This window comes from Trichosurus vulpecula, chromosome 5 (genome assembly GCF_011100635.1).
Source record: "Trichosurus vulpecula isolate mTriVul1 chromosome 5, mTriVul1.pri, whole genome shotgun sequence".
NCBI lineage: Eukaryota > Metazoa > Chordata > Mammalia > Diprotodontia > Phalangeridae > Trichosurus > Trichosurus vulpecula.
Window position 1 is genome coordinate 109,479,686 of NC_050577.1, and position 22,640 is coordinate 109,502,325.

The 22,640-nt window shown below is 40.6% G+C and overlaps 1 protein-coding gene across 1 annotated transcript in view; it reads left to right on the forward strand.

Annotated features, from left to right (window-relative positions):
- CREB3L2 (cAMP responsive element binding protein 3 like 2) overlaps positions 1 to 22,640 on the forward strand; it is a 173,066-nt gene that overhangs the window by 83,949 nt on the left and 66,477 nt on the right. The window contains exon 2 of the mRNA XM_036760362.1: positions 14,130 to 14,346. Coding sequence (XP_036616257.1) covers positions 14,130 to 14,346 — 217 coding nt within the window. The remainder of the gene's footprint in view (positions 1 to 14,129; positions 14,347 to 22,640) is intronic.

The following is a 22,640-nucleotide window of genomic DNA, read 5'->3' on the forward strand; positions in this document are numbered from 1 at the left end:
TGAAGGGAGGTAGTGTGAGTATTATGGAGCCAATCATAGGTGAACTGTGTTGCCCCCTCCTTGCAACGGTGTGGGGGTGACACATAGCTGGGATGTGGAAGGAGAAGGGTAGTAACTACAGCTGCTGGATTATTAGACTGGCTGCATCTTGTTGCCTTTGGGTGGGTGTGGTTGGGTGCAAAGCCTCTGGGCTCAAGGAGGGCATGACTATACTGTCTGGGCTCTATCTCCATCTGTTTCTGCCACATGTTATTGACCTGAGGGAAGGCAGCCGGCAGAAATTTTGTTATTGGCATTTTTTTTTGCCTGAATGCTTTATGTGTTGTGCCTGTCCTTGGCACCTTTCCAGTGCAGACAAGTCAGAGGGTCATAGATTTTGAGTTGGTTCCTCTAAATCCCCTCATTTTACAGAGATGGAAACTATCTGTAAATATCTGTAACATAGGGATAATAGTAGCACTTCCCTTGAAAGGTTGTTGGGAGGATCCAATGAGATACTAGTTGTAAAAAGGACTTAGCACATAGTAGGCTCTTAATAAATGCTTGTTCCCTTCCCTCTTTCCTTTCACCATCTTTCACCTCTTTCACTTCTCTGAAGGTCCTCCTTTCTCCAAGGCATCTACTTGCATAGATACACAGCCATTTGTTTTCAACTGTACAAACTATATATAATATAGGTAAACGACAAGTCTGGTTGTCCATGACTAAATTAATTCAATTTGGTTTAAAGCATTGTTCAATATCTTCTGAATCATCTATCTCTCTTTCACTTTCCAGGGAAACTGGCTAATCTTTTCATCAGATCTTTTGGGTTCTTCATCTTTCTTTGTATTTTCTGGCCTGAATTATTTTCTTCCATCCATTTGGTCACAAGGAGAAAAAAAGGTCCTTTTCAGGAATGAATGCCAGGCCCACCCTTCAACTTCAGGTTGAAAGTGCTCTCTTCCCACACATTTAATTCAGTAGCTTCTCCTAGTTTCTGTTCACAGAAATACCCTACCTTAGCTCTGGCAGGCCCTATCAAGTTAGAAAAGCTTCCAGTACAGGCTGGTGACAGACTTCCGTCTGAAGACTAATCTAGCTAAGTCTGGAAACATTGGTAATCAGGTAATATGTTGTTCATCTCTTTTGTTGTTTTGCCCAAAGCAGTTTATACTAAGGCATTGGGGAATTGTATAGGGAGCAGCCCCAATAATGGTGTTCAATTCAACAAATATTAAGCACCTACTGCATATAGAGCAACTTTCTAGATGCTAGAGGAGAGGTAAACTTTAGATTAGATCCCTACCCTCAAGGATTTTATAGTCTAGTAAAGGGATTAAAACACAAACCCAGATAGCTACAAATACAAAAGCTAATACACATTATCATGTTATAATTAAAGATAATAAAGTCCTACGTGAAGTCCAAGGGAACAAAAAGCTCATTATCAGGGGTGGATGAACAAGGAAGATTCAATAAAAGAAGTAATATTTGATTTGGGTTTTAAAGAATATGTTGGAATTCAGGAAGATTTTGCAGGCATCAAAAATACATGAAGGGAGAAAAGTATAGGATGTATTCAAGGGGTAGAGTAGTTTTATAGGTAAGACCAGAAAAAAGAAGGTGACATCAAAATGTGGGAGGGCTTTCACCCCCTGGCAATGTAGTTTGATCTTGATGAGGTAGCCTATAATAGCCAGTTTTAAGTAGAGAAGTGATATGACCAGCTCAATTATTATTAGTATTAGTAGCATAGATCTTTTTATTAAGTATTATTTTAGCAATTAATAAAATTAAGTATTATTACTATAGCTCCTTTTTCTACCAATTATTGTAATAACAGTGTGAATGACACTAAAAATAGTCTTATTTGCTCCCTTTGTTGCATGTGTGCATACACACAGGCCTGTGGGCAGGGCCCCTATTCTATGAGAAAAAGATCTGATTGGATTTCTTCTACCTTAGAGGTGGGTGTAGAGGGTGAGGTCGGTGGGAGGCAGAAGGGGAATAGGGGAGCTCTTAACTCTTCATAGTGGTTTTGGCATGAAACACAATTCAACTCAAGCAAACACGCTTTTATACCTCCAGCATACCAGAAAAAAAAGCATTCCAGGTCTCAAATCACTCGCCAATAAAACAAACAAAATTTGCCATTACAGACCCCTGTTACTCTCCCCCACCTCCAGCCCTAGTATAAATTCTACGTGTGTTGTTACATGTGTGCATAGAGATCCAGGCATTTGGAGAAGGAAAAGGAGAGAATTGAAAGTATGTGCTTAGCATCTCCTGTTTTTCCTATCTCTAGCTGCTGGGGGTTGAGGGGGGTGGGCACATAGTTGGTTGTCATATGTAGGGTTATCAGGGACCACTGAAGGGGTCTCAGTGGATTAAGTGTGGGAGTAAAAGCCATAAATTACATTAAGGTAAATGTTAAATTGAGGATTGAATTTGCTATTATCTTGGGATGAGAGATGGTGCTAAAGAGTTTTCCTTTTGGCGTCCTAGGAAAAGCTTGAATATCTGGTTCACCCTGGTAATTTGAGGATGTTAGGCTATGGACAGCTGGCTATTATTGTCTAAGAAAATCTCAGATGCTTCCAGAAACAAAAAGGGAACTGAGAGCCTTGATCCAAGAAAAAAAGTACTTTGAGAATGTGTGCAAATAGAAAACATGCACAAATTACCTACTCATGTCTCACTTGGGTTTATATTCTAATGGGAGAGAAAACATGTTCAAATATAGTTATAGACAGCATACATACATAGTCATATACAGTACATATATAAAGTAAATACTAGGTAACTTTGGAAAGAAAGCTTGGGCAGCCAAGTGAAATTAGGGATGGATGGCCTCATGCAGAAGGAAGTGCTTGGGCTGAGTATTGAAAGGAACCCGGGATTCAGAAAGGTACAGGTGAGGAGAGAGACACGAGGACAGCTAGTATAAAGTGTGTGTATGAGAGAGACAGTAAGTAGCCCAGTTTATGGAGTAATGTGTGGAAAGCTAGGCTGGGATCAGATTGTGAAGATCAGTAAATGCAAGCTGGGAGTTTTTTTATTTTGCCCTAAGGATAATAATCATCGGAGTTAACCTAGTAGAAGAATGACACGTTCGGCCAGTGCTTAAAGAAAATCTCTTTGGTCAAGAAAGTTAGCAGGTCTTAGGAGTATGTGTGGGGTGGTGGTGGGGAGGGCCTGGGTGAGGGGCTTCTGAGAAGTTAGTGAGAGGAAGGGGCAAGTGGTAGTGATTATTCACTCCTTGCAAAGAAGTACTGAGGCAGCTGTTTGTTAACGCGACAAACAACAATAAAGCTTGCTGTCTTCCTGGGGCATGTCTCTGGTCTATGATATTTTTCAGGGTGATTCATGTGGAGAAAGATGATACTACTAGAAGGAACCTGAGAAACATTGTGGTGGTGTTTTTTCTTCTCAAAAGGCTATTTAAATTTTTTTTTTGTAAATAGTATTTCATTTTTTCCAATCACATGTAAAGATAGTTTTCAACATTCATTTTTATAAGATTTTGAGTTCCAAATTTTTCTTCCTCTCTCCCTTCCCTTCCACCTCCCCAAAATGGCAAGCAATCTGATACAGATTATGCGTGTGCAATCATGGAAACATACTGAGAAACATTGTTAAGGATTATGAATTCATGGTGATGTTTTCATTACTATAACTGATTAAAAGAAGAGAATTCAGAATAAGTGGGTTAGGGAACAGAATTTGGCTAAAAAGGTAGTGTTTGAGAAAGGGATTTGGGTTTCTGGATTGCAATTGAGAATATGGGAATGAGGAGCTCTGGGACAGAGATTATATGCCCATAACAAGAACTAGCAAAACCACATAGTTATCCGGAGTCTTGTAGGTCTGATCGGGAAGACTTTTGTCTGAAGATAGTAGTGGGAGAGGAGAATGAAAACTTAACACCCCACAGATCTTCCAAACCTGGGACTATAGAGAATAGGTTCTTAGAGAGAAAGAGGTGAAATGTTTTGCTCAAGGCTACCTAGCTAATCAGTGGCAGAGCCAGGACTAAACCCAGGTCTTTTGGACTCTGTCCAATGTTGTTTCCTCTGGATTACAAAGCCTTTGCTGTCCTGTGGATGGTGTGATAAACTTTCAAACATACACTTGCTCTAAGGTGTATTTTTTGGTTTGTTTGTTTCACACTTAGCTGATGCTCTTTGAAGCCTTGTAGAGGATGTTTTCAGCTAGCCTGGGGGGTGGAGGGGATTGGTGGTGGTGAAGGTCTTAGTCTAAAAATTTTCTAGTAGTTCAGGGGATTTTCAGGTAGCCTGAAAGAAAAGCTCGGAGTGTCAAAGGTATGAAGTGGTTGAGAAAAATCTCTGAGGATGTCATTACCATGGTGCTGAAAGATTGTTGGAACATTGCAGAACCTTCCGAATGTATTCATACACTGTCTGGAAAAATGCTGTCTATTCAGGCCAGACTTTGGGCTTCTTGGAGACACAACTTAGCAAACCATAGATCATAGATTTAGAGCTCTAAAGTCCCTGCTTTAGAGGTCATCTAGTCTGATTTCCTCATCTTACAAGTGAGGAACCATGGGAAGAAGGGTAGCAAAAGAGAGGACTAGAAAGTTGTGGGAGACAGTATCCAATAAAAGCTAAGAATAAAAAAGTTGTCTGTGTGCAAACAAGTCACAAGTGGCATAAACTAGAGGCCTTAATGTAGAGAGGCAGATTTGACCTTAAAGGTCTTTGAGAATGTATCAGGAGGGCCGAGTTTATAATCTCAAAGAGGATCATAAACATGTCTGAAAGGTTCGGAATCGCCGGATAGAAGAAACTCTCAAAGTAGAAGGCAGAAGAATCAAAACATTTATTTAGGCTCCACAGTAACCAACCCATGAACCAGAAGCCCCATTTTGATATGTTGGTCATAATCTTCCAGGCCCAATAGGTACGCCTTGAAAGAGTAACCAGGAGGCTACAGAGAAACATGATTGCGTAAAGCAAAATCATGTTTCCCCCTTGATGGTAATAAGATTACCCACTGGACTGAAGTCTTTGTTCAGCTTCCTCCCGTAGATCAGCTCTGCTGCTGGCAGCTCCTGCCTCAGCTGTGTCTGTTTCTGAAACTGAAGCTGCAACTGAAACTGACGATGTAACGGTCGTAACTGCCTCTGTAACGGTCGTTGTAACTGCCTCTGGCTCCAACCGGAAAAGGAAAAGAGAGGAAGCTCTTCGAGCTGTCCTCTCCCCTCCTACAGGGTCTCTGACATCATCAAGCTCCGCCCTAATGACCAGGGCCGATTGGTTCCTGAGTTGGCCCCTCCCCCTAGGGTAGAGGTTAACACCTCCCCTCAGCCAGCCCCATGACTCCTCACACAGGAAGTTGTCTGCTTCCCGGCATGCTCCCCGGGCCTCCTGCCCCGGAAGAGCAAGCCACAGTGTCCAGAGGCTCAATGAGGTAAGCTGAGTCATTCAAAGAAAACAAAGGCCATTATGGCTACACTCCACCCCTTGTTATAGGATACATAATCTAATCAGCCATGTATCCTAGAACATACATTGTGATCCAATTACAAAGGAAACTAAAACATATCATTCATTATAAAGCAAAACATATCATTCAGTGACATTCCCAAACATTGGTTAACGATTCAAATGCGATCCACCCCTAGATCCCAGCAAAATAATCTCTTCAATCAATCATCCCCAAAATAATTATTAATAATTCAAATGTCCATCCCTAAATCCTTGTATCCATTACATAGGATCAATAATATCATAACAATAAAACAACACAGCAAGGATAACACAAAATAAGTAAACAGAACACTATCATCATTTCCACCCCCCTTGAACGATTGGGGCTCAAAATCTTGGGGTGAGGGGTGAAGGTCTCATTTTCCATAGCTTCTTCATGCTGAAATTGGATGTAGAGATGGCCCTGCCCCCAAAAAGTCCCATTCCAGAGGTCATTTCTTTAACGAGCTGGCAGGAATTCCAAGAATGCTACATGCTTAGGCAGTCACCAGAAAGTGCAGGGTGCTTAAGCCTGAAGGAAACAAAACTAGCAACAAGGTTAGCCAAAACAAAGGACAAAAAGAATAGACAAGTATAGACTATAATTCTTCAAATAAAATCATCTCAAGTTTGGTTGAGATTTCAATTATGCAAAGATCCAACATCAGAGCCAAACTCAGGTGGGAAATGTTTCTTTTCAAAAGGAACATAATGAGGAAGCCAAGAGGATCCCACCCTAGATATAGACTAAGATTGTCCTCCCAGCCTTTCCCCAAATGTACAAGTTTTCATCCGTTAATCACACAAGGTCACCTTCAGTCTGAGTGGCTTGTAGGCTTGCAGGAGCAGTTCTTATTTCCCTATTTCTCGTGTTATCAAGTCCTCTATACATTCTGTATAATTCATTGGTTGGAATTCCATCTATCATTTCAAAACCTACCCCTGCTCTCAATAAAGTAGTAAACATTTCTTTCCTTGTTACTCTCCTTTGGCGCCAAGTTTGCTGGTTATTCACCCTTCTCTCTTGAGGAGATCTATCCCTTCCCCAGTCACCTAAGTCATATAACTGTAAAATCTTATTTATCACTGTTGTAAGACGGCTCCCTACTTCTCCAAGTAATAAATTCAAAATTAGTTGTTTATAAGCAGGGGGAGCTGTCCTAATTATTAAATTCCTATGAGGCAGTTCCATTGAATCATTGTAATATTTGTCTGCAGTTCCTGTCATAATGGCAGTCTTCATTACCTCCTCCTTTAGTCTCATGATACAATCTCTAAGTGAATACCAGGGTCTGTGCTCAGTGGGCCACATAGAATCAGTAGCATATCTCTTATTGCATCCCACAGCGGCTAATGCCAACAGAGTAGTCCTGCTATCACCATCTCCTTGCTGATGATGTTCCCTAAAAGCTTGTTGAACTAGAGGATCATGGCTGATACCTATGAATCTCATGCAGTCTGTCCCATCTACTGATATTCCACCGGCCCCTTGATCACTGAGTCTTACCATCCAAGATATCAATGGTTCTCCTATTCTTTGGCTGAATCTACTCAAAATATCTGTGACCTCTTGCGGTGAGAAATCTTCCTGAATTTCCCTTGTAACTGAATCTTCACCTCGGGTTTCTGTCTTCCTCCTTTGTATGGGTCGAGCCCTTGTCTGATCATTTAACCATCTCCTATTCTCTGTGTGAGGCACATCCCGAACCCCAGTAGTGTTTTGTGCCTCAGCCGGCTCTTTCTGGGCTGGGTTGAAATGCACTCTGGGCTTTTTTGGTCTCCTGTTGCTCTTAGCCACATTAATAGAAAAGTTCTCATTTGAGTCAGTTTGGTCTCCTGCTATCTGAGATTCCTCTTCTTCCTGTGGGGTAGGAGTGCCCCTATGTCTTTCACTTAATCTCAATCTTTCGTATACTAGCCGGTAGGCTGATAACACTATCCAGCTTTGCCTAGATAGTGATGCCCCTGACTGAATCCCAACTTCTCGTAAACACTTTTCCAAATCCCTAGGATCTCCTCTCCGTAGCCTTGGTTCCCAGTTTTCACAGGGTCCAGCTTTTTTAGCCAATTCTTTTGCTAGGGAGGAATAAAATGGATCCTCCCATCCTGGGATATTCATCTCTTCCTCTGAAATTGTTCTGCTTCTAAATAGAGATCTTATACCTAGCGATCCTGTTCGTGACGCCAAATGTATCAGGAGGGCCGAGTTTATAATCTCAAAGAGGATCATAAACATGTCTGAAAGGTTCGGAATCGCCGGATAGAAGAAACTCTCAAAGTAGAAGGCAGAAGAATCAAAACATTTATTTAGGCTCCACAGTAACCAACCCATGAACCAGAAGCCCCATTTTGATATGTTGGTCATAATCTTCCAGGCCCAATAGGTACGCCTTGAAAGAGTAACCAGGAGGCTACAGAGAAACATGATTGCGTAAAGCAAAATCATGTTTCCCCCTTGATGGTAATAAGATTACCCACTGGACTGAAGTCTTTGTTCAGCTTCCTCCCGTAGATCAGCTCTGCTGCTGGCAGCTCCTGCCTCAGCTGTGTCTGTTTCTGAAACTGAAGCTGCAACTGAAACTGACGATGTAACGGTCGTAACTGCCTCTGTAACGGTCGTTGTAACTGCCTCTGGCTCCAACCGGAAAAGGAAAAGAGAGGAAGCTCTTCGAGCTGTCCTCTCCCCTCCTACAGGGTCTCTGACATCATCAAGCTCCGCCCTAATGACCAGGGCCGATTGGTTCCTGAGTTGGCCCCTCCCCCTAGGGTAGAGGTTAACACCTCCCCTCAGCCAGCCCCATGACTCCTCACACAGGAAGTTGTCTGCTTCCCGGCATGCTCCCCGGGCCTCCTGCCCCGGAAGAGCAAGCCACAGTGTCCAGAGGCTCAATGAGGTAAGCTGAGTCATTCAAAGAAAACAAAGGCCATTATGGCTACAGAGCCTTAATGGAATGGGAGCCATGATTGGAATAAAAGAACAGACTAGATCAAAGGAGCAGGAGAGCCGCATTGTATATTAAGAAGGTATACTCATGTGAGATGGCCAGCACCTGGGTGGAGAAAGATGCTGGAAAGCATATTTATTTGAGTAAAGGTCAGTGGCGAATGAAATGGAAATGATTGTCATAGATGTGTACTACAGACTAGCTGGAGAAAGAATTAAATCCAGAGTTTGAGGACCCAGATCACAAGTTTGGCATGGAGTCATGTGAAGAGGGCACTTCAGATATCCAGATGTTTGCTGTAGCTCTCTGTCCGCCAAAAACCACAGCAAGCTTACTGACTTATCTTACTGTCTACCTTTAACAGATGGAAGAAGCGATTAGAGGGGCTGCTATTCTAAACTTGAGTCTTACCAACAATGACCAGTTGCTGAAATAGCATGATGTTCAATTGTGGGCAAGTGGCCGATCTATTATAGAGTCCACAATATAGAAGGTGAAGACAAACAGGCAGAATCATCTTCAGCCTAGATTTGGGGAGAGTGGATTTCAAGGCATTCAGAAAAAGGATAGGTAGGATTCAGTTCAATGACCTAATATTCTGCAGAGAAGGTCAAATCCAGAGGGATGAGAAGCTCCCAAGAATGAAGTTCTGAAGACATAAGCATAAATTATCCAGATGATGAAAAAGGGAGACTAGGGGTAATGAAAGGCTAATTTAAGAGAGTGGTACCTATGGTCCTATAAGACTCAAGTCAGGAGCTCTAAAGACCATAATCAACTGAGACTGGTGATAAACAACAACAAGGCATTATTTAAAAAACAGAAACAAAACCACCTCTTAAAAGCTAGAGAAGACGAAAGAAGCATTTGGACTGCCTTTTAGGGTGAATAGGATGAGGATAATTGACTCTGGTGAGATTGAGCTATTCAAATTTTTTTAAAATTTGTTTTCCAAGGAAAATGGCCTTTGGATTGGAAAGGATGGTTGGTGGGTATGGAAACCTATTATCTATGAGGCTATTAGGCAGCATTTAATTGCTCTTAATGAGTTCAAGTCCCTAGTTCACCACAAACTACATTCTATGGTACTGAAGAAAATGGGCAGGCTTGATTCTGAAGCTGTGATTGGTGAACTTTGAAATGTTTTGGAGAATGGGAAGGGTGTCATCAGGTTAGAAGCATTCAGATGTCCTGATTTTTAAAAAAAAAAATGGTGGGGGAAAGGACCGAGTTTGCAAACTATAGCCCAGTGAGCCTAATTTCTGTTCTTGGCGAAATTCTAGAACATTTATTTATTTATTCATGAGCATTTAGAAAGAGAAACGTTTAACATTAAAAGCTACTGTAATTTCAACAAGAACAAGTCATGCCAGACAAAATGTATTTCTTTGACAGGGTAGCTAGACTGGTAGCTCAGAGGGAATATTGTAGACATAACATAATTCAATTTTAGCGAAGTGTTTGCTGAAAAAGTTTCTCTTGCTACCCTTGTGGACAAGATAAATAGAGGCTAGATGATATGCGAATTCAAAACTAATTTTATGGCTAGAGTCAGAGTAATTGTTGTAAAGAAGGAGAAAGGTCTCCGATGGAGGATCTTAGGGATTTGTTGGCTCTGTGCTTTTTAGCATTTTTATCAATTATTTTGAGGAAGCCATATTTGTCAGATTTTCAAATGATATCAATTTGGGAGGAATGGCCAACATCTAGATTGCAGTTAGCATTTTTAAAATTTCAGCTACCCACACTTATCAGCCAGTTGAATAAGAGGAAGTTTAGTATGGATAAATACAACTTATCCATGCATTAATAATCAATTTCACAAATATGGAGTGCAGAGAGATGCGACTAGATAAGAGATTCTATGAGAAAGACCATAGGACCATAGAGGGATTGTTTTGCTAGATGTCAAATTTCCCTTCACTGGAAGTTTTCAAGGACAGGTGACACAGAGGGGGAACCTTGTTGAGCTATAGTCTGGAATAAATGATATCTGAGGTCTCTTCCAATGCTTAGATGTTGAACTGGAAAGGAACTTAAGATGTCTACTTCAACCCTCTCATCTTATAGATGAAGAAACTGAGGTAGGCTAAGATCACTACCCAAGGCTACATTGGTAGTAAATGTAAATGGTAAGATTCAAACCTAGGTCCTCTGACTCCAGAGTCCAAGGTTATTTCCACTGTACCACATTGCCTCTTAGTGGATTACAAGCTTAATGTGAATCACCAGTATGGCATGGCAGAGCCAAAAAATGTCAGTAAATTTTTGGGCTGTGTTAATTAAGTTGGATGAGAGAATAGAATAGAAAAGAATGAGAGAGGAAATAGTTTTACTAATGGGGATGAGATCTGAACCCCTAAAAAGAATGATGAAAGGATTAACTGGGAAAGGCGGGGTACCCCAGGTGGACACCAGGGACCTGGGCCCTGTGAGAAGGTCCAGAGGCTTTTCCTTTTTGGGGTCCAGATCCCAAAGACATGGTATTTTCCTTCTCGGGGTTCCAATCCCCATCATTACTACTCTCTGCTCTAGTAAGATCCCACCTGGGGGACTGGATTCAGTTCTGGATGCTCCACTTCAGGAAGAACATAGACAAACTATAGCTTATGCCAAAGAGGAGTGGAGAATGTGTCCTTTGAGCATATGTTAAGGAATTGAGGATGATTTGTTTAGAGAGCACATGATAACAGTTTTTAATTATCTGAAGGATTCCACATGGAACAGGGATTAGACTTATTCTGCTTGGCTCTAAGAGGCAGAACTGGAAGCAGCATGTGAAAGTTGCAGGAAGCAGGAGGTATATGTAGGCCAGATGTAAAGAAAAACTTCCAAACAATTGGGTTGTATGGGTTGTTTTGCTAGATGTCAAATTTCCCTTCACTGGAGGTTTTCAAGGAGAGGTAACACAGAGGGGAAATCTTGTTGGGATATAGTCTGCAATAAATGATATCAGAGGTCCCTTCCAATTCTTTCTTTGATTATCAGGAATAGGAGGATTACTGAGTTCTCTGATTTGGAAATAGAACAGTCCCAGTGCCTCTGACTGTAGGCATCTCCTACCATTATTAATGATTACCTAATGATTAATTATCTCATAATCTTTGATGAAATTTAACTAATAACCTAAAGGTTAGAGTGGACCAAACAAGGGTTCAGGCTAAAGGTACCTTAAGTTGACCGAAGGTGGCTTTGGTGGCCAGGATGCACAGGAAGTAGGTGCTTTTTTCCACAGTCCTTTTAAATGTCATCTTTGAAAGAAACTACCTACAGAATGATTGTAGAAGTGGGTGGATTTGAGGAACTGTTTTCCCTACCTATGGGTGGTTCCAAATCTTTTATCTCACACCCCTAGAATCATAGAATGAACATTGTGAATACACTAGAAGGGATCTTAGAAAGCATCAGGTCCAGCCCTTTCATTTGACAGTTGACTAAACTGGAAAGTCAAGAGAATTGGAGTGACTTGCTTCAGGTTATGTAGCTGATTATTGGCTGAGTGTAAAGGAAACCCACAACTCTCAGTCCAGTGACTCTATTCTGTAAAGCCTTTGGGAGAAGCTAGGTGGTGCAGTGAATAGAGCACCGGCCCTGGAGTCAGGAAGACATGAACTCAAATGTGGCCACAGACACTTTGTACTTACTAGCTGTGTGACCTTGGGCAAGTCACTTAACCCCAATTGCCTTGCCTTCCCTTCTCCTCCAAAAAAAAAAAAAAAAGCCTTTGCTGTCCCATGGATGATGGGACAAAAAAAAAAAACCCAAATTCTACACTTTTCCTCCAGTGCACTTTTTTTTTTAAATGGGGTTTCATATGTAGTGGATACACTTGGAGGCCTTGTGGAAGGTGTTTCTTTTAGCTTGGAAAAAAAAAGCATCTGAGTGTCAGAATTATAAAGTGGTTGAGGGTTTTTTCATGTAGCTTAGAGGAGAAGCTTGCAGTGTTAAAGACAGAGAAACTCTCTGAGGATATCATTACCATGGTGCTGATAGATTGTTGGAGCATTGCAGAACCTCCCATTCAAAATGCCCACATGTTGTATGGAACAAGATTGGAGGCTTTTTGGAAGGCTAATTTATGAAACCACAGATACTAGAATTTGAGTTGGAAGAGACTTTAGACATCATCTAGTCTGACTCTTGTCTGTCTTAAGAATGAGGAACCTGAGGTAGGTCTAGAAAGGCTAAGTAGCTATCTTTGGGTCACATGGGGAGGAAATGGTAGAGTCAGGATTTGAACCCAGGGCTTCCCGACTCCCAGTCCAGCATTTCATCCATAACACCAAATTGTCCCTAATTGTTACAGGGATTCAGAGAATTCTGAGAAGATGAGGGGGAACTAGGACTTATTTTTCATATTGAACTGATTAAGTGTCTGGTAATCAATGCAGGGAAGACAGTTTTCTGATGTTCTTTTTATTTTTAAATTGAATGCCTTTTAAAATTTTAAGCAACATTGCCCACCAGTGCAACCAATCACACTGAGTAAGTAAGACTTGACAGTTTAATTACTTAGGACAAATAAAGTGTAAAGGAACTACTTTTCTATCACTCCTTTTAAGTACCTTAAACTCAGGCTACTTTGATTTCTCTCATTCAATTTTCCTCTTATAGGGTCATTATAAGTACATAATCCATTCTTTTGGCTTTGCTTTTGCCACTTGGAATAAGTTCATAAAGTTCTTTCCAGATTTATCTGTATTCCTCATATTTGTTGATCTTAATGGCATTATATGACTTCACTACATTAATGTACCATAATTTATTTAGCCATCTCCCCTATTTTTGGATATTTAGGTTATTTCTAGCTTTTTACAATTAATACTAATAGCTATTTTGTAAAAAAAAAATAAAATTTTAATTAGGATTAGGTTATAATTCTTAAATTATCTCTCTTTGATCTGTTTTCTAGGTCAGATGTTTTTTTCTATGAGATATTTCACATTTTCTCCTTTTGACTTTGATTATTTCTTAATGTCTCATGGAGTCATTAGCTTCTGTTGGCCAATTCTAACTTTCCAGGAGCCATTTTCTTCTTAGGTCCCAGAGTGTAAATGGCGGGTCAGAGCTGTGACTAGGCATTTTAGTGCCTGAGAAAAATAGATTTTGGGACATAAAACCTCTCGAGGGGGAAAGCCCTGAAGTACCTCTGTGGGTTAGAGGAAGAAGGAGACCCCAGGATAACTTTTCTGAGCAGAAAGTCTGGGATACCATGGTTGGAAAGGCTGCCAGGGGAAGGAGGAGGATGGACTGGATGAGGAAAGCTCACTTGGGGTTTAGGCAAATCCTCAGTGGCATATCTCAATATTACCATGAATCCTGGATATCTCTCACAACAGGTGTAACCTGGGTACCTGTGCCCAGCACCACACCTCAAGGCAAAGAAAAGCAATCCTCCCCAATGGGAAAACACTGTTAGAGGAAACAGGTAATTCCCCAGAGTCTAGCCTGTGCCTTTGACCCCTGACTCTTCTTGGAGAAGACAGGAAGATGGGGCAAATTGGGGGTACAGTAGTAGGAGAAGGGTGTTATGGCACCTGGACTCTAAGGGTGGTATCTGGTCTTGTAGGTTGGAGGATTATTGCAGGAGTTATATGCCCTTAATGTCACCGACTTGGGTTCAAAGCCCCACTGACCCACCCTAACTGTGCTTCTGCATGAAGTCATTGATTTTATCAGAAACTGAGTTCTACCATCCTGTGTTTTACAGCATTTCACAGAGCTTCTGGATGAGTTTTCCCAAAATGTCCTGGGCCAGCTTTTGAATGATCCCTTCCTCTCTGAGAAGAATGAGATGATGGAGGTGGAGCCATCTCCAGCCTCTCCTGCTCCTCTCATCCAGGCAGAGCACAGCTACTCCCTATGTGGGGACTCCCGGCCTCAGTCCCCACTCACCCACATCTCTACTGAAGATACCTTCAATGAAGGTAAGGGAAAAGCAGAAGAAAGCTGGTTTGGATAGAAATACCTGGACTGTGGTGGGGTTTGCAGGATAGCAAACTCCGTTTCTCCGTTTCTTTTGGGAGCTTTTGGAGAGCAGGGGCAATATCTATCTATTGTTACCATCTGCAGACATTCCTACAGCACCCATTGTATATAGAATGTCAGAGTTAGATTATCCCATAGACATACCAAGCCTATATCTAGTAGTCCCTATGATGCTGAGACTTCTAAAATGAGGGAAACTACAGCTAGCCTGAGGTCCCTTTCCTCCTTCACAGGCAATTTTTTCTTTAATACTCTGGGTGGGGGGACCCCAGGATTGTGGCATAAGTACCAGAACAGCAGGATCTTCCTCTGCCTGACCCCACCCTGGTACCTCTGAGGACAGAAGATCTGAGATTAGGAGGAATGATGAGTCCTGTGAGCACTTGCTGCAATACTCACTAGGGCCAGCTCTAGGTGGAAAATAGCAAGGGAATATAAAGAGAAATGACCTATTCCCTTATTGCCCAGCCAGTACCCCTATGAATTTCTTGGAATATTCCAAGAATCTTTATTTAGCTGATCCTCCTGGCTAGCTTGTGTAATGGGCTGGGTAGAAGGGAGAAAGAATGGAAGGGTTATGTATCAGGGGATTTTGTGCCTCAGATCCCCTGGACAAGGTCTAAATTCATCATTATAAGAGCCTATTGGATAGGGAATCAATTTTTCTGAAGGGCCATAAGTATTGTATTTTGGAGGGTCTTGTTTCGCATCTCCAATACCTTGCACATAGTATGACCTTAGTGTTGAGTTGGTATAATTGAGGAATATGCTATTCTTACTCCCTGTAGGGACTGGGCAGCATTCCAGCACATGCCTGGCTGGCTGGTTCAGGCTGCAGCTTATGTTTCTTGGCAGTTCTGGGACATGACACATTGACTGATTTCCTCAAGTTGAAACACTGTGCCTTTCCCATTCTTTTTCTGAACTCCCTTTCCAGACTTGTCATATCCCTACAACTGCTTAGGTATCCTTTTCTCTCCTGTTCCTGGCACACCCTAGCCATTCCTTCTAACGACATGGTATGGATTGTTGGAAGAAAAACACTTCCTACCAGTCAGGGGTTGTCCAAAAGTGTAAACATGGTTAGTTTCTCATTGTTCGAGGTCTTCATGTAAAAGATGGATAACATCCTTGGGCGGGGGGAGCAGTGTGGTATAGTGGAGCTAACACTAGCCTCGAATCCTGGCTATGCCACTTAATAATTGTATGTCTTTGGGCAAATCGATTCCTTGTTCTGGGACCCAGCTTTCTCATGTGTAAAAGAGAAGGATGTGGTTGGATTTAGTGATAATAACTCAAATAGAGTGCTTTCAGGTTTACCAAGTGCTTTTCGTCACAATGACCCTGTGAGATAAATAGTACAAATATTGTTATCCCCAGTCAACAAATGAAGAAACTGAGTCTGAGAGATTAAATGAATTGCTCATGCTTATCTACCTAGTGAGTGTCTGCAGTCAGATTTTAAATCTAGGTCTCCCAATACCAGGTCCGCTGCTCTCGCCAGTGTGCCGTGTGGTCTGTGGCCTCTTAAATGATCTCTTAGGTGATCATTCAAGTTCCTCCCAACTCAAAATCCTTTGAGCATTTGTCAGGACATTTGTAGAAACAAGTTCCTAATCTCAAAATGGTGAATTAAGGGTTTAACCTTTATTCTGAAAGCAACAGAGAAACATGGAAGGTGTTAGATCAGCTCTGATCTAAAGCTATGCTGTAGGCCAGTTATTCCAACAGTAGTGTGCAGGTTTGGATGGATGAGATACTGGAGACCAGTAGATGAGTTGAGACCACTGTAGTAATTCTAGGTGAAAGGGATTAAAGGCATGAATTTGGGAGATGGCAATTAGAATAGAAAGTGGAAGGGATAGATAGGATTCGTTGCACTTGATTAGACATGGTTTTGCTTGTGGTTTGTTTTTTGGTGGGTTTTTTGGTATGTCTGCATAGGCAGGATGACGTGGTGTATATATAGGGCTGTCTGAGGCATCAAGAAAATCTAGTTCGAGTTCTGCCTCTGATTCTTCCTAGGTGTGTGACTCTGGGTAAGTCATTTACCCGTCAGTCCCCCAAGCAATTCTCTGGCTACAAGTTACAGACTAGTCAGTCTATTTGCATCAGTGGAGGAATTTCTACACAGCTCCCACACTGATAAAACCATAGGTCCAGATGTTGATAGAGATGTAATACATAGATGTAAAACTATATGAAATAATGAGAAAGATACAAGAGGTCTTTCCCGATTCCTCCAGTTAATACATTATTGTCCCCGAAATTCCTTTGTATTTATTTTGCACATATTCTATTTTGACTTCTTTTTGCATATGTTGTAGTTCCGTAGTAGAATATAAACTCCATCAGGGAAGGGACTCTCTAACATATGTACTTGTATCCCAAGTACCTAGCACAGTGCCTGGTGCACATTAAACAATACTCATTGATTTGATTGGATGGAATGGATCGTGGAGTCATAGAACCTAGAACTGGACGGGGTGTCAGAGGTGATCTAGTCCAACCTACTAATTTTTAAAGATGAGGAAACTGAGATCCAAAGGGCTTAAGGAACTTACCCGAGGTCACGCAGATAGTTCCATAGACAGGATTTGAACCTGGGTCCTCTGATTCCAAATCCAGTGCTCTCTCTGTCATACTGATATCGCCTCTCCTGGATTATAGTTCAGATTGAAGGTCTTGGTTTAAGTCTTGCCTTTGGCACTGATTTGCCATATGACCCTGAGCAAGTCACTAACCTTTTCTGGGCTTCAGTCAACTCCGTAAGACCCATCTACTAAATCAAAGATGAATTTTGTTCTGCCTATGCAGGGGAAATTCCTATAGTGAGGTTTTATTCCTAAATTTCTACACTGAGGAAATTGTAGATCTTAAGCATTTTTTTTTGTGTGTGTATGACTATAAATACATATACATACATACATAAAAATCTTGTCTTTTCTACTGGATTGTTAAGGTCTCTGAGGACAGGAAGCAGGTCTTCCGATTTTTTTCCCCATCATATACCCTAGTATGATACTGGGCGTGAACGGATGGATAATTATTGACTTCAATAAACACATTGAGGAATTGGATGGATGGAGGTGGGATTGGTGTTATACTAGGAGGCAGCTAAGAGGCAAAGTGGATAGAGCACTGGGCCTGGGGTCACCAAGACCTGGGTTCAAATGTAGCTTCCGATACTAGTCATGCAACCTTGGGTAAGTCACTCAACTTTTTTGCCTCAGTTTGCTCATCTGTAAAATGAAGATGATAATAGCTACCTACCTCCCAGGGTTGTTGTGAGAATCAAATGAAATAATTTTTATAAAGTGCTTAGCACAGTGCTTGGCACATAGACATATTTAATAAATGCTCATTTCCTTCCTATTCTATATTTTAATTGGCATAAGTAACTCCTAGGAAAGTTAATGATTTAATTCAACAAATATTTGTTAACTTCCTATTGCAAGGTACTCTGTTAAGCACTAGGAGTAAAGGGCATTGTTCCAACCCTCGAGGTGTTTACATTTTGCTGGAATTTAGGTTGTTATTCACATGCAGGGGAACAAAACTCTAAATCTTCAAAGTTCTTACTTTTTCTCTGGGCCTGTTATATGTTTTAGGTCTGCTAAGTCTAAATGCTATGTGAAATTGCTCAAGGGAATTTAGCTGAATATATGCAATCAGTCTATTCCAGTAACTGTGTGTGTGTGTGTGTGTGTGTGTGTGCGCGCGCGCACACATGCATGAGAGCCAGTTCTTTTACAGGAAACATCTCACATCATTGGTCCAAAAGCACATGCAGTTCAGTTGTTCCAAGTAGGTATCCTCCTCCACACAGGATTCTTATGGGTGTAACAGATTTTATTGATTATTTTCAGAAAACAGGTGCAACGTGTAAAATATTTATATAATTTATTCCTGATCTAAAAAGACAGCATAGAATAGTGGAATGAGGATCAGACTCAGAGGCAGATCCTGAATCTGACATTGGTGGAAACTGATGGGAAAAGTATCTCATGGGTTTGTTGTGAGCAAAGCACTTGGCAAACCTTAAAAACATTATTAAATCTGAGTTGTTATTACCACTTTCTATAACTCACTGCTCCCTAGAATCCCAAATGATGTGTATCTAGAATAGAAACCAGCCACTTGCTTCCATATAAGCATGCCTACTTGTAGGAATCAAGAGAATAAGGCATAAAGAGAAGAGCTGAGAATGTATTCAGTAAATTAGATGGTGTGATATAATGATGGAGAGAGTGTGCCCAGGAGGCAGAGCTGAGAATATATTAAGTAAATTAGATAGTGTGATATAATGATGGAGAAAGTCTGCCCAGGAGGCTGGAGGCCCCTTGTTGAGTTCCTCAAATGAACCAATCATTTTTTTTTGTGCCTGTACATGGATAATTATTTGAAAGGGGGCAAATCCCATCACATCTTAGTGCCCCAATTTACTTCCTTATAAAGTTACTGAAAATGCCTTCTCTTTCTCTACTTTTACATCTGGAACTAGTAAGCAAGCTTTCGATATGATAGTACTTTACTGTCTCCTAGAACTTAGGAGTTCACATATGAATAGCGTATCTGGACTTGAACCTGTTAGAAGAAATGAGTACTATGCATTCAAGAATTCACTGCTTTTTGTTTGGGTTTATTATGTCTTCCTTGTATTCAGACCATCTTTTTTCTCATGCTACAATGCCCTAATCAAACCCACAGTGAATCTTTCATTCTTAATGTGAAAAACCTGAAATGCAGCTGGTAGCACCTCCTTTTGGAAGAGATCAGCTTTATCAGCATTAGTATAATAATTATCGAGCCTTCTCTTTTCAGCCAGAATGAACTGGTGTGCACATTGGCAAACATTGGAGGTATAGACGAGAATATGTCAAATCACACACCTGCTGGTGAATTGTATATATTGGTCTTGAGGATAAAAGTGAGCATGAAGGAGTGAGGAATGTAGGTCTCAACTAGGTTAGACACATATTCTCCTAACCTTGACTTTCTTTAGGAGCCATTTCTTCTCCATTCTCTACCTCCCACCCCCAGGCTTCATTCCAGGTCAGGACCTTTCAGTAAGTAGAAGACACAAATTAGTAGTCATTTGCAGCTCAATGATATGATGATGCATTATTGCATGTTTGAAATCAATAAGCATTTATTAGACACCTACTATGTGCCAGTTTGTTTGAAGCTTAGTTATGTTACGACTTTTACTCAGTATTGAACAGTTAATTATGAATTATAAAATAACACTTTGGGCAGGTTACTTTTCCGTTTTAGGCTTCAGTTTGTAAAATATTTGGTTTGGTCTAGATAGCCTCTAAAGTTCTCTCCATTTCTAGATTATATTTATCTATATTATTTGATTGTATATTATATATTTATCTATATTATATAATATTCCTGGTCTTTAAATGATTTAAAATTTAAAAAATTATCTGGTCTAAAAAAAACCTTATCAAAGTACCAGCAAACCTAAATGTAGAGGGAAAAGTTCTGATAATAGTAACAATGTGGTGTTTTGAAAAATTGAGGGCAGCAGAGAACTGGGTTCAAATCCTGCCTCTGACTTTTACTAGCTGTGTGACTGTGGGCAAGCTACTTAAGTTCTCAAGCCTCACTTTCTTCATCTGTAATTTTGCCCATAGTACTTAACCTTCATTCAGTTCAACAAGCTTTCCTTAAGTTCCCACTAAGTGCACTTAATGTTAAAGCCACCATGTTGGGTGCTTGGTTTACAGAGAAAAAAATTGAATAGTCCATGTCTTCCAGGGGTTCTCCTTTATAAGGTTACTGTAATACCCAAAGGAGGTGATGTCTGTAAAGTGCTTTTTAATTCTTACATTGCTATAGAAATGTCAACTATGTTGATGACCATGAGTATGATGCTTTACAGTTTGCAAAGCACTTTAGCATAGAGGGTGTCCCAAAAGTCTTAATGCAGTTTTAAACTAGTAAAACTTGGGGATAACTTGTATGTTATTTCATTTTGTCCTCAGAAATGTCCTATGAGGTAGGTAGGCTGCTGTTATTATTCCCATTTTTATAAACAGGTAAGCTGAGTTTCAGCTGAAATCTAAGTCTTAAGATTCTGAGTCCATTAGTGTTCAGACAGTGATAGTCCTATAATTTCCCTGTAACCTGGAGGAAATATCACAAGTATTCCTAGTACAAGGTATGCCCGTCAAAGAAAGATTTAAAGAAACTGCTCTTTATGGACGTATAAAAAAACTGTCATAGAAACCAGACTCTTCTATATTTAGGGATGAATTGAAGCCACACATTCTTCTAAAACATAAAAGCCACAGAATTTGATGTGGCCAAGAAACCACGGGAGCCAATCTGGGGATGACTGACCCACCAAAAAACCACCAGGAGACTGTAAGAAAGACATGCCTTATAAGGAGGATCTAGAAAGACCAGCAAGGATCGAGGCCAAGATGATGTAGGTTTCTATGAACATCCTTGGTTTTGTTTTTGCTTTGTATCAGAAAATGAGGCCAGCAGATTCTGGCTGCTCAGCAAGTTATAGATTTCCCTGTGTGACCACTGAACAAAGACTTTTGGAACACTTTATTTTAGTTCAAATCAGACTTCTTTTCAGCTAGTATTCTGTGGTGCACACACTCATTGATCAAACTTGATTTTTTCAATGTTTCATGATACTTATGCTCAATATCTGCTTCCCTCCTCAGACCTCACATAGCACTCAAGTCTTGCACCTCTTTAATGTACCATCTGTGCATTATTGTGTATTATAGTGATTAGTGCCTTATCAATCCATGAACATTTATGAAGTGCTTACTGTGTGCCTTGTTCTCTAATAGATACTGGATATAATAATAATAAGCATTTATATAGTGCTTTAATTTTCCAAAGCACTTTACAAATATTATCTCATTTTAACCTCACAATGATGGTGGGAGGTAGGTGTTATTATTTTACCCAGTTGGCATACAGAGGTCAAGAACTTGCCTAGACTCAGATGGCTGATTAAGATTCTGAGACCTGATTTGAACTCAGGTCTTTCCAACTCCAGGTCCAGTGCTCTATTCACTGTTCCACTTAGCTGTGTCTCTCAATGTATATATACACACATAAATATGTAAACATATATATATACACACAGATGTACAAATTCGGGCATATATGGAGAAACACATCTCTCTATATATATAATATACATATGTATGTAAAATACACACATATGTGTGTGTGATGAATATAGTAACAAAAATGAAAGTCTCTACTTTTAAGGGATTTGTATTCTATTGGGGGAAACCACATAGACACATGTAAGTATATGCACCGTATATACCAAGTAAAATTCAAGATTCTTCTTGATTCTAAACTCCCTGAGGTTAGTGAACATCTCATTTAAACTTGGCATCTCTCCCAGCACCCTATGGGCTTTTAATGTTTTTGTATCAGTTGTACTCCTTCATTGCAGTTTGCCTTGGTAATTGCAGTCTAGGGCTGTGACAGGCTAGTACAAGGAAAATTAATCAATCAGCAGACATTTATTTTTTTTTAATTTATTTATTTAACATATTTAGTTTTCAGCATTGATTTTCACAACAGTTTGAATTACAAATTTTCTCCCCATTTCTACCCTCCCCCCCACTCCAAGATGGCATATATTCTGGTTGCCCTGTTCCCCAGTCAGCCCTCCCCTCTATCACCCCCCTCCCCTCCCATCCCCTTTTCCCTTCCTTTCTTGTAGGGCGAGATAAATTTCTACGCCCCATTGCCTGTGTATCTTATTTTTTAGTTGCATGCAAAAACTTTTTTTTGTTTGTTTTTGAACATCTGTTTTTAAAACTTTTAGTTCCAAATCCTCTCCTCTCTTCCTTTCCCACCCACCCTCCCTAAGAAGTTGAGCAATTCAACCTAGGCCACATGTGTATCATTATGTATAACCCTTCCACGCTACTCATGTTGTGAAAGGCTAACTTCATTTTACTCCTTCCCAACCCATTCCGCTTTATTGAATTTTCTCCCTTGACCCTGTCCCCTTTCCAAAGTGTTTGTTTTGATTACCTCCACCCCCATCTGCCCTCCTCTCCATCATCCCTCCCTTTTATTTTTTTTTATCTTCCTCCCTCTTCTTTCCTGTGGGGTAAGATACCCAACAGAGTATGTATGGTATTCCCTCCTCAGGCCAAATCTGATGAGAGCAAGGTTCACTCATTCCCTGCTCACCTGCCCTCTCCCCTCCTCCCACAGAACTGCTTCC